General features: G+C 41.5%; 2 protein-coding genes and 1 long non-coding RNA gene across 4 annotated transcripts in view; 1 reads left to right on the forward strand and 2 right to left on the reverse strand.

The window, feature by feature from the left end:
* Window positions 1-14,705, forward strand: part of LOC100692857 (uncharacterized) — a 444,159-nt gene that overhangs the window by 290,209 nt on the left and 139,245 nt on the right. The window lies entirely within an intron of this gene.
* Window positions 2,005-6,455, reverse strand: LOC112846438 (uncharacterized). 2 transcript variants are annotated; one of them, XR_003219394.1, is made up of 7 exons: window positions 6,290-6,455; window positions 4,902-4,923; window positions 3,353-4,503; window positions 2,773-2,988; window positions 2,512-2,583; window positions 2,263-2,359; window positions 2,005-2,125 (listed from the first exon to the last, which is right to left on the reverse strand). It is a non-coding gene; the product is annotated as an uncharacterized LOC112846438 (long non-coding RNA). The 2 variants fall into 2 exon arrangements; XR_003219393.1 differs by lacking the exon at window positions 4,902-4,923 and having other exon boundaries at window positions 6,290-6,453.
* On the reverse strand, window positions 8,294-14,535 carry wdr55 (WD repeat domain 55). Its single transcript, XM_005459136.4, has 4 exons — window positions 13,932-14,535; window positions 12,169-12,275; window positions 9,726-9,995; window positions 8,294-9,190 (listed from the first exon to the last, which is right to left on the reverse strand). Exons 1-4 carry the CDS (start codon window positions 14,481-14,483, stop codon window positions 8,860-8,862), a joined length of 1,260 nt encoding a protein of 419 aa, XP_005459193.1. The 5' UTR covers window positions 14,484-14,535; the 3' UTR covers window positions 8,294-8,859.

The following is a 14,705-nucleotide window of genomic DNA, read 5'->3' on the forward strand; positions in this document are numbered from 1 at the left end:
AAACTCACAGACAAAGAAAATTCTTCAACACATCACATGTGTCTATACCTTCAGTTCAGCTCATCCCTACAACCTTCCCTCTCACAGAGAGAGAGAGAGTCACGGCCCTGTTTTCTACTCAGCCATGACCTAGAGATTTTCCTCCCAAATCCTCCCTGATGAGCAGAAGGAGCCTCACCATCTGTTTAATGTCTCATATGAACTTACAATGGCCCCACTGTGTGTGTGCGTGTGTGTGATAGAGCATAAGGCCCATTTGTTGTGCTATTCTACATGTATATAACTAAGTGGCAAGTGATATTACTATTACTGAAGTGATCAATTCATAGAATAAAGACATTTTCACTACGAGAACAACTTAAATTTCATCATAACCCTCACTGGAGAAAAGGTAGTTTTGAAATTTAAATGAAATTACAATTGTTGTACATTACTCTAAAATCAGTGTTGTGAGAGTGACTTTAGGATCACAACCTGATTTAAAACAGAATCTAACATCAACATTCTTGCCTGGAAATAGCTCTAGGATATTAAGAGAATATGGCAAATGAGATCATAGGATGTACTTTAAAATGGGATCTTCTCGTTTCATTGGAACAGTAAAGTACCATAACAAAGAATAGGTGGACCTATCACCGCTGTGGACTTTTCATGTTTTGCCTGCAGACTCAGGGCTGCTAGTTTCCTCATAGAATTTTCTTATTTTGGTGACTTTTCCTTTTTTTCCTTTTTCCATAAAACATTTCTTTCAGTCATCTGTGTTAATCAGTGCTATATGTGACTAATATCAAGTCGCCTCCTGCAGGAGATTGCAGCTCTTCCACAGATGGAAAAACCTAAAATGAACAATAAAATTATTATTTCTTATCGGATGTTTTTATCTTTCATTTGTCCTAAAGTCACATGGTCATATCTGTCTGTGTCAACGTCAAGTGAACGTTTGATACAGACAGATGTTTGCTGCTGTGTGGATCAGTTTGATCACCGTTCAGTCACACTGGTGCAGCTGATCGTGGTGTCCTCAGGTTCACTGTACTGCATCTCACAGCTAGGGGGCGACAAACAACAAAGTTCAGGCTCATTCATACAAACACAGAATATCTGCAACATCAGCAGCAGCAGTCAGAGGGACTGTGAGCTTGTGATGAGGTCTTACCTGGTGGAGCTGTACTCAGAGAGTCTCAGGTCACTCAGAGACCTGCTGGAGTTTCCACACAGACCCTCCACAGATGAACCAGCAGGTCCTGCACAGGATCAGGACAGAATGAGTCAGATCAGCATCAATATTCAAACTGGACAAACACAGAAGAATAAATAACAGCACAGTTTACAGTTTACATTACATGAATTAATCTTTTTATTTTCTGTACCTTCTAAGTGGATCTGTGCGGTGTCGCCATCAAAGAAGACAGAGATGGTGAGGTTGGAGAGCGACAGCTTGGCAGTGACTCCAGTTTGGTCCTTAGAGAGCTGCACACCGTGAACCAGCTGAGATGAGCTGTTGAGGGTCAGTGTGGAGTCGTCCAGCTGCATCACAGCAGAGACAAAGTGGAGGAAACACTGAGTGAAACATGTCAAAAAATAATAATAATAATAATAATGGATTGCACTTTACAATTCCACTATTCATTCACTCTCTGGTGGAGGCAAGCTACAGTTGTAGCCACAGCTGCCCAGGGGCAGACTGACAGAAGTGAGGCTGCCATATCGCGCCATCGGGTGGGCGGTAGGGTAGGTAGGTGAAGTGTCTTACCCAAGGACACAATGACCAGGACAGAGAGCCCAGGGATCAAACCGGCGACCTTCCGGTTACAGATGCGCTTCCCAACCCCCTGAGCCACGGTCTACCCCTGCACAAACAGGCTGATTTCACAGCAACAACCACTGAGTTCAGCAGCTCTGAAAGAACTGCTTCTAACAGCCCTGAGAAGAAAGATCCCTCATTGAGTCTCTGTGTCATCACAGCTTTTCTTTGAAACACAAATATTACATATTTACATGTTGTTGCCTTGACAATGCTGCAGCGGAACAAAGCTGGAGTTGTGGAGGACTGCGGTCTCATTACAGGTGAGACTGAAGCAGGTTTCTGGAGAGTTGATCACTGTACCAGGTCGATACATCTGACCTGAGGATTGAAGGAATTCAAACACTCACAGATCAAAGACCCGTTTAACAACTGTGAGCACAAACATCACCATAACATTCAAATAGTTCAATTTTACAAAATCCCAAAGTCGAGTTTGGAGCTTTAGATTCACTTACCTGAGTGTCTGCATCCACTGATGTCTAACAAACATTGAGATGAATAAAGAGAATTCACTGTATCGACTGTGGTTCCACCGACCTGAAGCTCAAACTCCTGGACAGAAACAAACACAATCAATGTTACGACCACAAAGCAGAGACAACATCAGACACGTTAAACAATGAGGTTTGTGTTAGTAAGTATTTAATGTAGTATTTAAACATTAACAGATATGTACAGTTATTTAGAGACACTCAGAGACTCACCGCAGGATCAGGGACAAATGTGAACAACTCCACAGCTGTTTGTGTCCCAAAGTGATACAGCTCCAAACCAAACTGTAACGAGCAAACAGAAAAGTTTCAGACACTGCCGGGAAGTTTGCTCTAAAAGCTTTTACAAAAGTGTTTGATGTGATAAAACCTCAAATTTTATTTTTGGTTTTCAGTGTTTATACAATTAATTTGTGGTAAAACAGTGAAAAGTGACACCAGTCAGATTTAACTGTGTGATACAGAAACACTCACATAAGAGAAAGATATCCAAAAATAGCATTCCAAACTGTTCTTAATGGTGGGTAAATTTTCATAAATGAAATTCTCATCATCAGAGGAAGGTTGTAGAAATGTCCCAAAGTAAAATCTTTTTGCGCCCACTGAACGCTCCACAACACAGTCGCCTCCAGTTTCAGGACTGAAAAAGCCGTTGAAACAGACGGTAACATTTCCAGATGTTATGTTCACCTGTGGAAAATCAGAGACACAACGAGTCAAACATCAACATCTTTTGTGCTTTGAGTCATTTACAGCTGAACTGTTGGTGTCAGAGCTGCTCAGGTTTCAGTCAGAGCTCTCGCTCTGCTTCAGGAAGCTGCATCAGCTGATGTTCACATACTCAGCATCACTGCAGAGGACATTAATGAGACTCTGAGCTTAAAGCCAGCTGCCCTCTGAGGGCCTGAACCCGGGAACAGAGAGTGTGTGACCTTCATGAACTGCTGATGTTCACTCAGTCTGCAAACATGATCTCTGCCACAGGTGGAGACTAAACAGCAACAGTGATGGAAACACAAAGATCTGCTACAACATCAGGCTTCATCCTACTCACATAGAGCTGCTCGTACTTCTGTCCATAATACGTGATGGGACATGAGCTGATGTTCACCACTGAAGACTCAGTGATGAACCGCTGAGCACCTGAAGACACAGAGACACATGAGAGCTGTGAGCTACAGTCTGTTAGCTGGTCGGACAAACAGGGAGAGCTGCAGGCTGAAACACTGACTTCATGAATGGATTAAACAGCGTTTGTTCACCAATCAGTGTAAAGTTTTACTATGACATCATCAGTTAGCTGTTCTTGAAAACAAAAATAGCAGGGAACGACAGCTTGATAAGACTTCTGGATGCTGAAGGAAATACAATTGCAAAGATAAGAAGCTGAATTGAAAAGATCAAACTTTTCACTCTGACTGTTGTGAAAAGTAATTTATTTTTTTTAAATAATTTTTATGATCAGTAATTTTGATATTATCAATGTTGTTTTGGTTGATCGCAGTAATTAGGAACAGTTGGGTCACGTGGGCTTGGGTGGTGCCAGTTGATTGATTATGTAGAATATAATTTCTGCACATCAGTATGAGTTGAAGTTCATTGAATAAATCCTTTCGGATGTGTTTAGTACTGTCAGAGTTGTAGTAGTAGTGGTAGTGTTAGCTGTCAGTAAACAAAGCCTGGCCTCGACATCCCAGTGACATTTTGGTTGCTTATTTTTATTTTTCATTCACAAATTTAATAAGGAGATAATCAATTATTCAACTTTAACTGTATTTATTGATTTCATGAATGATATGCTGTTTGTGATCCATTTGGTTTGTTGTTGTTTTCTGTGTAAATCTGAATATGTGTTTTCTCTGGAGCAGAGCTCTGATTGGAGGATGTTGAGGGTTGAAGATGGAGGAGCAGATTGTTGTTTGTTTTCTTTGAGTTATTGTTTTTGTTTATTTGGTTCTTTGTTTTACTTTAATGTTAAATAATAATTTAAAATTGTGGGAAAAAGATGAAAGTTTGCTGACGATGTCAGATTATTTGTACTTACAGCTTTCTTCATCGTCCCTCTTATGTTGTTGTACTCGAGTATTGTGAGGACACTTTCAAAATGGCTGCCGGGTGTGTGTGTTTACCTGTCAGTGTTACGAGAGCACACAAGCAGAGCAGAGGGCGGAGCATGTTGGAGAGAACCAATCAGCTGACAGATACCTGAAACACAAACACTTTGAGAAAGCTGCACAAAATTCTAACATTTATAGTCAGTGTTGTAAATTGTTATACAAACAAAGAGAAAACAAATGTTTTTATTCTTCTCCATCCATTTGTGAAAAATGAGTCGTCACATTGACATTTGACTGATTTGCTCTCTTAACTGCAACAAAACACAATTTTCTATAAAGTTTAATTTCACAAATGTAAAGTGTAAAGCCTTCACCATCCAGAGAATAAAGTATGATCATCTCTTGTAAACCGATTTGTATTAAGTTCACTTCATTTGTGTTGTTTGGACTCATCAAACCCAACATTATCTCCTTTTAGCTCACAGAGTTCAGTATTTGCCTCGAGCATAAACATGAACATGAGCTGTGTTTCTGTGTAAAACCAACCTGTGCTGTGTTTGTGATTCTGCTGAAAACAAGAAGACAAAAAACAGTTATTGAAGTTTGAAGTGTTTAATGTGTCAAATTATACACAAACACAAATCCTGTGACAGTAATGTTACAAAGACAAACTTATAAATGACATAAAACATTATCAGCTCTATATACAGTAACATCACACATTAACAACATAAAATCACTTTATTCTGTAACAACACAAAAACCCTGTCAGTGTTTTTGTGTCCACTGAGCAGTGTTGTCAGTGTCATGTGACGCACTCACACATTCATCAAACTGTGTTCGGACTCTTTGTCAGCTTTGACGTGTTCACAGGTTTCTGTCATCAGGACCTGAGCAGCAGCTTTCTTTAGCTCTGAAGATTAAATAAAGGTGGGCGTGTCTTCAGCCCCAGGCGTTCGGGGCTCCAGAGTAAAAATAAATGTTTATAAAGTAAAGATGTGTTCAGGCGTCACAGTTTATCTGGGCAGAAGTCACACTCAGGTCTCTGACCAGACTACCCAATCATCACAAACCAATCACAGCACTGCGTTCCTCCGACAGCACCTGTAAGCTGACAGTGCTGATTGGTCCAAGTCTGACAAACTGCTGTTTGCTGACCAGCTGAAGCTTATCAACGATGGACATAAGAAGCTTTATTAAGAAGAAAAGTGAGGGAGGGGCAGGAGGGCGAGTCACCAGCTTGTTGGAAATTCACCAAATTATTCCAACGATGCAAAGCTGGCTTTACTTTATGTGTCAGTCAGAGTTTATTTATACAGCACGTTTAAAACAGCCTGTTGACCAAAGTGCTGCAGAAGTTATACCAAATATACACTGTATAAAAACAGTCAGTAAATCAACAATAAATAATCAATCAGATAAAACAAGTAAATAAAAGTGTGAGTGCATAAAAAGCCAGGATGTTGAGCTCAGCTGGAGCTGAAAGTAAGCGAGGTTCCTGACAGGAAACACTAACAGACCAACAGCACTGTCGTATCCATGTAACAGGTTGGAGGCCCAAATAAAATGTTTCTGTTTTACTTTAGTTCAGTTTGAGGAAGTTTGTCTCCAACAATGATAAATTAGACAAACATTCAAATCTATTCTCTGTGGAGCTTTGTGCTCCAAGCACATCAGGAAAGGATCTCCTGATGTCCAGTAAGAACAGGAGGAATGATGACCACCAGCCCCAAAACACTCAACTCAACTTTTAACATCTGGATAAAACACTAAACGTCAGCTTTCACACCTTCATCTGTGTGTGATGTGTTTGTTGTGCAGTCTGTTAACAGTCCTAACACTGATGTGTTGTTCAGCTCTGACATGTGTCCACTGAGCCGTCCTGATGTGTTACAAGAGGCAGAGCAAGAGTCCAGGTGTGCAGCTCGTCTTACCTGCAGCTCTGATGGAGGATGAGGAGGATGAAGGCTGCTGCTCAGGCTCTCTGGTGATTCTTCTGTTGGTGTCTCTGTGAAGAGGACGCTGCTCTCTCCGTCCGTCTCTCTTTATGTGGGTCCTGGAGAGCAGGGTTGGAGGTGGAGTCCACGGTGGAGACACCTGATGGGAACCTCCCACTGATGGATGCTTCTTCAGCCTCTTCTTACACAAACAGGACAACAGCAACAGGAAACACTGAAATAAGTTTGTTACTGTGGGATTCAAAGATATTCAACAATAATGCTGTTCATGTCTTCTTAAAGCTCTTTGTCCTGTTAACAGCTGTGATACAACTGAGTCTACATTTTGTCTCACACTCTTCATGACTGTGGTGTTATGTCAAAAGACATTTGGCCCCACCCAATGACGCATTTAATGCAAAGACATGCACATTTTTAAAATTCTGTTCTGGCACTTTGACAGCTTTCATGTCCACATCAGGACCTGGGCAGCAGCATTCTTCAGCCCTGAAGATGCCTTAAAGGTTAAGTCACATGATGCAGCACGGGTTCCTGGAAATCGATGTGCTATGTGTGGTCCATCATGAACTCGTACAGCTCCCCTTTATGAGTCTGTGTTGTCATTTTACTGGTTAACCAAGTAAGAATGGTTAATATTAAATTCACAGCAGAAGTTAACGTGTTTCACAGCCTGACACAAAAACTGTTTGAGCCTCTCTCTGTGGTTTTCTCCTTCATAATAAACATGATCCTCCATTTGGATCCTATCATGTTTTATATCAGGGGTGACTCCATAATGATTAATGTGATGTTGGCCCCATGAATCTTTCACATAGACAGAGTCAGAGTTTCAGTTTCACTCATGTTGAACGTGTGTTGGTGTGGAGGCAGCTGTGACTATGGGCCCTTTAAAGAAACAGCTCACATTTCAACAGTAACACAACATTACTGACAGAAGCTGGATTAGAAATCTTGTTAAGATGTGATTCCTGCTGTGAGAAGACATAAAGACAATACTTCTTCTTCATGGTGCCATGTTTTATTATGTAAAGGCACTTTTTCAGTTTGAAGTATATCAGATTTAAGAGCTTTGCTGAACTCGTAAAGCTTTCAAAGGGTAGAGTTTTGAGATGTGCTGATGTCACAAAACAGAAAAAATCAAGTGTAACGGAGCAGGAAAATCCACGTTTTTCTCTGAGCTGATGATGAACGCAGGATGGTCATGGTGTAATTATCTCTTCAGCTCCAGGCAGAAAGTCACTGAGACCTGCAGCAAGGGGCTTTAATAGACCGAGAACCAGAACTTTCTTTCCTCAGTGCACTATTACTTCTGTTTCGTACTACTGCAGCCTTTATCGATAAAACTAAAAGTAATGAAAATGTGTGTGAGCAGGGGTGCTACCAGATATTTCAGGCCCAGTGAACAAAAGAAAAAATTACTTACTTACTTAAAACCATCCAGAGAATAAAATATGATCATGTGTTGTAAACCGGTTTATAACAGGTTCACTTCATTTGTGTTGTATGGACTCATGAATACCAAACATTATTTACTTTTGACTTTTGAAATACCGAACTAGACTTCAGTATTTGCCTCAAGCATAAACATGAACATGAGCTGTGTTTCTGTGTAAAACCAACCTGTGCTGTGTTTTTCATTCTGCTGAAAACAAGAAGACAAAAACCAGTTATTGTAGTTTGAAGTGTTTAATGTGTCAAATTATACACAACACAAAGCCTGTCACAGTAATGTTACAAAGAATCTGGGGTTGTTATTGATCATGGGTCAATGACCCTCTTAAGGCACGACCCCCACTGGCCTTTAAATTCCTGGGACTCTCCACCCTTTTGTTTTGGAACTGAAGAAGCTTCTCAGATGAGAAATGAAACGCCTTCAAGTAACTAAAACAAGTCCAGTCTCTTTTCTTTCCAAGCTCCTTAGACTACCATGAGTCGGATGGCTGATATCCTACAATACAAAATTAATACTTCCTTTTTAAATTTTATTAGTTCAAATGAGAAATCCATACAATATAAACAATGCTTTTATTGAGAGAAATGAGTTTAATACAACTACAGTTTCAGCAAATTTACAAGGCCTATAAATGTGACAGCAAAGACTGTTTTTGGATCTTAGCGTTACTCAGGTTTGGGAATTGTTCATCGATCCATCACCCAACTACTGATACCACAACATCTAATATTAAAGTTCTTATCAGTTATTTTAATATGGCTGACAACAGGCATCTCCAAAACTTCCCACTAATTAAATTAACATTTGATGGACTGTATCATGGAAGCACTGAGTTTCAACATGCAGAACAGACCACTACAGAGCCAGTACTGATTTACAGTATTAATATTAAAGAGCATTTTCCCCTCTGAGACATTTAATCCCAGCACATTTCAAGAGAAAATAAATCCATGTAAAGTCCTCAGTGGCTGTTTGTTTCTTGGTCAGAGTCTAACAATACTGGGATCCATCAAAAGCAAAAGCCTGGCCCAAACAGCAGAAACACCCATTCTTTAGGACTAATCTATCCGAAGAGGCATAATGACTTCCATTTTCAATCGCTGTCGCTGTCACTGTCATCCTCCTCTTCCTCCTGTTCCTCTCCCTCCTTCTTCTCAGTTTCCTCAACAAGTCCTGAGAAGAAGTCATTGTCACCATGGGCCTTCTTGGTGAGAGACTTCATCCGACCATTTTTCTTCTTCCTCTTGCGGTACTCGTTGACAGTCGTGTTGGGTAAACTGGAAATATCCCAGAACTTTATGAGCTGGTCGTGGGCACAGCTGACCAGGAAACGCGAGTCCCAAGACTTAGTGAGCTCTTCAATGGGTTCACCAACATGCTGCCCGATGCAGCCGATGACCCGGTTGGGAAGAAGGTTGACGGCTCTGATGGTGGAGAGACAGAATGTGTTAGTAAGTTAAATCGACAATTGTTCAGACAGTCTGATGTCTGATGAGTCTTAACGAGTACCATTTGTTTATCAGCATCAACATAAAACAAGTCTGACTTAATGCAGTTTTACTGATGATCAGACAAACATGTACTGACAGGTTTGCAGATGGCTTTTGAAAATGACCTAAAGTTCAAAACAGGGCTCAGAGGAATCATTGTAGATGTTTTTTGTGTGTCACCAACATGGTGCACAGATGCTAAGTTACCTGAATAACGCTCTGTGTTTTAATGATTCTGCAGTAAAGGCTAACACAAGACTAACAGGGTTTTTATCGAGCTATAATGTCAAAAGCAAGAAGATCTTTAATAATCTCCTCTAACTGGCAGATATCTCACTCTAACATGAAGGGGACGCCCAGCTGAACGGCACAAACAGGGAACAGGGCCTACAATGGGTAAGGCTTTGTAAATATTTGTGTACATCAAACTGTATTTTCTATTAAACCCTTCAGTGTTAACACAACTCACCTGATGTATCCGTCTGTGGAGGCGGTGCACATGATGCTGTCAGTGATTGGGAGGATTTGGTCTATGGACTCAGCCTTGAGAGCGAAGCGGTCACTGGTGGCTCCAAAGCCGTTCCAGTTGAAGATGTAGATGGTCCCCTCGCTGGAGCCGCAAACCACCTTCTTGCCCCGTTTCATCAGCGCCACCGAGGTAAGATCGCCGCTCTGGTATTCAGACAGCAGCTCAAACCGCCGCCTTTTGATGTTGAAGACGCCCATGGTGCCATCGCCACTGTGACAAATCACAGCAAATCAGATTGGAGCTCAGATGGTGGATCAGGATCACCATTTCTGTCTTTCCCACAGAAGACCCGCAAATCACTAAGTAGTTAACCAACAGCTTATATAAAGTTTAGAGGCCTATTTTAGGATGGAGCACAGCTAAGGATGGTATATGACATTGGAACGGTTTGTGCATTTACACCCTACCTATTGCAGGTATCCTTAACTGTAGAATACTAACTCATCAGATTAATAAACTCAGAGACAGTAAGTCTAAAGCAGCTCAACTATCAGTTGGTTTTTGAGAACTTTATCCCTTCACATTTGACGTCTTAACATCCACCAAATTTCCAATGACCTCTTGAGGGTTAGGTTTGATATGTGTCCTTTCCACTCACCTCTTCAGAGTAGGCTTTTTTTTTTCTGTACCTTAACTTCAGCATATGTAATAAAACAATGCAAACTTTACGTTTTCATTAAGAACACCTAAGTGCATAAAGTTGGGCTGAAATTTAGGAAACTTCAAAATTCACGTGATTTTTTTTTCCCCAGTATTTTTGAGGCCTTATACCTTCATAAGTACACATGATGTCTGGCTGAAATCTCCAGGGTTAAAAACACATTTAGGCTGTTTTAAAAAACTGCAACCAAATCAATTTCACGCGCACCCCAAGTGTCACAGTCTGTAATGGTTTCAGGCTTCCTTGGAGTATCTATTTTGGTTTCAAAACCTTGCCCTGCTGACGTTGGCATTGACGTTTAAAAAAAACAAAACAAATGCGTTTCTACAGATGTGTAAGTTCAGATGAGTCAAAGAATTGCCAGTGGGTCAGGATTTCATCACTGACAGTGGGTTACAAACTGGCTTTGGCTTCAAGCCTTTTTAATATGAAAGGAATTTTCCAATTCCATCACGTGAGCTGCTGTCATGACTGACTTCTACAGTAAGTTGTCTTGCGGAACACATTTCTCATGAAAACTGTACCGGGATCTAAATCAATGTTGTTTTGAGTTGGATGTCAACTCTTTATTTTATTCCTATAGCACTGTAGATAAGGCTTGAGTCATCCTTCATTTCTATATATTTTTCTTCCAATGAGTCAGGCTTTCTTTTAATTTTAAAGTCAGTCAGATGCTTCCCATTTGGTAAGCATTCCCACTTCATGGGAATGCTTTTTTTTTTTTTACAGCGTTAAAATGATCTCAAGCACGCTGCCAATGCAGCAAAAATATATCTAGAAAGTGGTCATAGCAAATATTGACTTTCAAGCTTGTTAGAATCATACAAACTGTTTTGGTCTTCTATACTGTGTTTTCACAAATGTCTGCACATTTGCCACTTTTCTAGCAAAATATAAAGAAATGAAGGCTGGCTCAGCACTTTTGCACAGAACTGTATCTGGATTCACTTTATAGCGTTAGCTGAGCAGCACATGCACTTAATGCTGAGTTGGGAAAACTCTGCATTAATGGCACTGTGACTATCAAAACATCAGCAAAAGATCAAAGTTAGACGTGAGCCTTCAGTCAAATGTACCACCACCAGTGCTACTTCTCAGCCTCCTAGCACATGCACCTGTGTTATACATTTGACAATCCTAGGTGATGTTCAGAGAAACTTGACCTCCAACCTTGACCTTGAGGTCACGTTGTCATATTCACATACTTTGGTGTTCATGCCGTCGGCCTATCACAGCTGAGAGCTAACAAGGAGACGTCCCATGTGTTATAACTTGTTTAGAGCAGCCAACTATCAAGGAGTTTTCTTATTTATTACATTAAATTATGTAGTTTGTTAAACTACATTACTGGTCAAAGTTGGTTAGAGACAAAAAGTATAGGGAAAGCAACTTGGAGTTTAGTATCTTCTCCAAGGATAATTTTGCATGCAAACCAGAGCATCAAGGAATTGAACTGCCAACCTTCTACCTCCTGAGCTACACCTACACCATTGTGACAGTTGGAGGCCGTGTAAAAATGATTTGGCTGGTTTGAATATTTCCAGTATTTATAAAGATATCAGGGATGATCCATCTCTATGCCGTTCAGAAAAGTGACTCAGAAAACAAAGTATGAAGGTAAAGTTTGCATGGCTGTTGGATGTTAAAAGATCCAAGTGATCCAGAGAGATTGCTGAATTGTTCAGTAGATTTTGTCTATAGTTGATCAGTAGTTGTTGTTACCTGGCTGTGAGCAGGATCCTCTTGGCTTGGTCCACAGTGATGTCACTGATGTAATCCTCGTGGTGTTTCAGGTCCATGATGGCAGTCCCCTTCCTCATATCCCACACCTTCAGAGAGGAAACAAACCACAGGAAGGTAAGCCTGCATTAAAAAAACAAACTCGCTCAAAAGGTTCTGAAATTGTTCCAAAGACCAGAAGAAACAGGACGATTTCATCAATGTCATCAGTCAATACAGCAGAGCAGTGCTCTAGAATCTAGTGGTGGCGTGCTTAACATCACTGCAATGCTTTGTATTGTTGATGTAAGGCTTAGACACAGCTGCTCGATCATGAAAATTAATTCCATGAAGCTCTCTACACACTCTTCTTGAGCTAATATGAAGGTCACGTGATGCTTGGAGGTCTGGAGTGACTGACTCTGCAGAAAGCTGGCCACCTCTGCACACTATGTGCCTCAACATCTGCTGACCCCACTCTGTCATTTCACACAACCTAACACTTCATGGCTGAGTTGCTGTCATTCCTAATCACCTCCACTTGTGTTGAAATACCACAAACAGCTGACTGTGGAATATTTAGTGTTGAGGAAATTTTACAACTGGACCTGCTGAACAGGTGGCATCTTATGACGGTACAACGCTGGAATTCACGGAGTTCCTGAGAGCGACCCATTCTTTCACAAATGTTTGTGGAAGCAGTCTGCATGCCTCAGTGCTTGATTTTATACATCTGTGGCCGTGGAAGTGAATCGAACACCTGAATTTAATGTTTTGGATGGGTGAATACATTTAGCAATACAGTGTTTTCTCCTGAAAAAAAAACTAACCACAACAAAGAGCGGGGACTCCTGGGGGAAAAAAAGTTCCAGCATTTTATTTGTTTCCATCATGGCTGGCACAGCATATGAAACATCTGGACATCACTAACACATGATGCACCAGCATAAGCATAAATGGCAGACGTTGTTGCCATTGCTGGCTTATACTACAACTGTAACGTCTGCTTACAGGTTGTAGTAAATGGACTGGTTCTTATACAGTGCTTTTCTACTCTGAGCACTTAAAGCACTTTACACAACTTACCGCATTCACCCATTCACACAAGCACTTTTATGGTAATGTATAACAATGTGTTAGATAGATAAGTGCTTTCTATCCAGCATTCTCACACATTCATACTTTGATGAATGCAGAAAGCAATTCAAGGTTAATGCCAAGGATATGTGCAATGCAGACCGACGCAGACAGGGATTAAACCACCAACCATCCAATTAGTTGGCGACCTGCTCTACCACCTGAGCTACAGCCACCTCTACTTAGGTAGACTCCCTGCAAAAGTCTAAATCGACTCCTGAGAGGCGCACGTAAACGAGGCCATATTTGACCTGTTTTGGCTTCCAGTAAGTTTTTGATTTAATTTGAAAATGTCTGTTTTTAAGTCACCAAATGCAGTAGCACCCTCTTTCTCAACTTATAACTAAGCATGCTGCAAACAGATCTTTAAGCTGACCTGATGCTTCTGGTTGTTCCAAGAACTCATGAGACAGAGGCTTTGCTTTAGTTGCTTCTAAACTTCGGAACAAGTCCGCCTCTTCAAATTTTGACCCCTGCAACACTCAACATCTTTAGTCCCCAATGTTTAAATTTTGAATTTTTGTGTATTAATGACTGAATCTGGCACAAAAACATCTCTTAAATCTCTTTCTGATAACTGGGTGTGTTCTTAAAACACAGATTCAAATTCGGATTAAAGATGGTCAGACCTTTAAGGTGCCTCCATCGTCTCCGGTCGCCACGACGTTCTCGTCTACAAGCAGCAAGCTGTTGATTGGAGCCCCGTGGGCCCCCCGGATCCGTGTTACCAGCTGCCCCCGCTCCACGTCCAGCTGGTGCACGGCCTTGTCCCGGGACACGCTGTACAGCTTCTCTCCGTCCGCCGTGAAGCGCACCTGGCGGCAGGACTTCAGGTGGTGCCCGGAGGACCACAGCTCCCGGTTCTCGCCCTCCGTGCACGAGTACGAGAAAGCGTACACGTCCCCGTCCACGTCCCCGCAGGCCAGCACGTCCCTGGTCGGGTGCAGAGCAACCGTGTTGGCGATCGCTTCCAGCCGGAGGTCCATGGGGGTATCTCGGATTCTCGGTCCTTGCGGCTCGCCCGCATCCTCGTCTTCGTCCTCATCAGGGTCCGGATCTGGCTCTGAGCCGGCCGGCTCAGAATCAGACGTTTCGGGGTCTTGGGTAGTTTCTGGAGCTTCTTTTTGTTCAGTTTCTGAACTTTCTGTCGCTACTTCAACGTGTTCTGTGGTAGCTGCCATGTTGTTTTGCCTTTCTTCTTCTTCCACGTTGAATTAAAGAAGCGATGCAGGTGAAATCAGTCTCATACCGCCCCCAAGCTGTAGTCAAATAAACCACACATATGCAGAAGAACACTCGGCAGGTCAAGAGGTAAAAATAAACATGCTGAAGCTTACTCGCTTATATTGTGTGTTCTGAGGACAATATTTGTGCAAACTCTTTAATATAATAAAGAGTTTGCA

This window comes from Oreochromis niloticus, linkage group LG3, assembly GCF_001858045.2.
Source record: "Oreochromis niloticus isolate F11D_XX linkage group LG3, O_niloticus_UMD_NMBU, whole genome shotgun sequence".
Taxonomy (NCBI): Eukaryota; Metazoa; Chordata; class Actinopteri; order Cichliformes; family Cichlidae; genus Oreochromis; species Oreochromis niloticus.

Coding starts and splice junctions, on each gene's coding strand:
- wdr55 (XM_005459136.4), bottom strand. CDS start 14,483: ATGGCAGCTACCACAGAACACGTTGAAGTAGCGACAGAAAGTTCAGAA. Junction 9,996..12,168: donor AGGATCCTGCTCACAGCCAG/GTAACAACAACT, acceptor GATTTGTCACAG/TGGCGATGGCACCATGGGCG. Junction 9,191..9,725: donor TCCACAGACGGATACATCAG/GTGAGTTGTGTT, acceptor CTCCACCATCAG/AGCCGTCAACCTTCTTCCCA.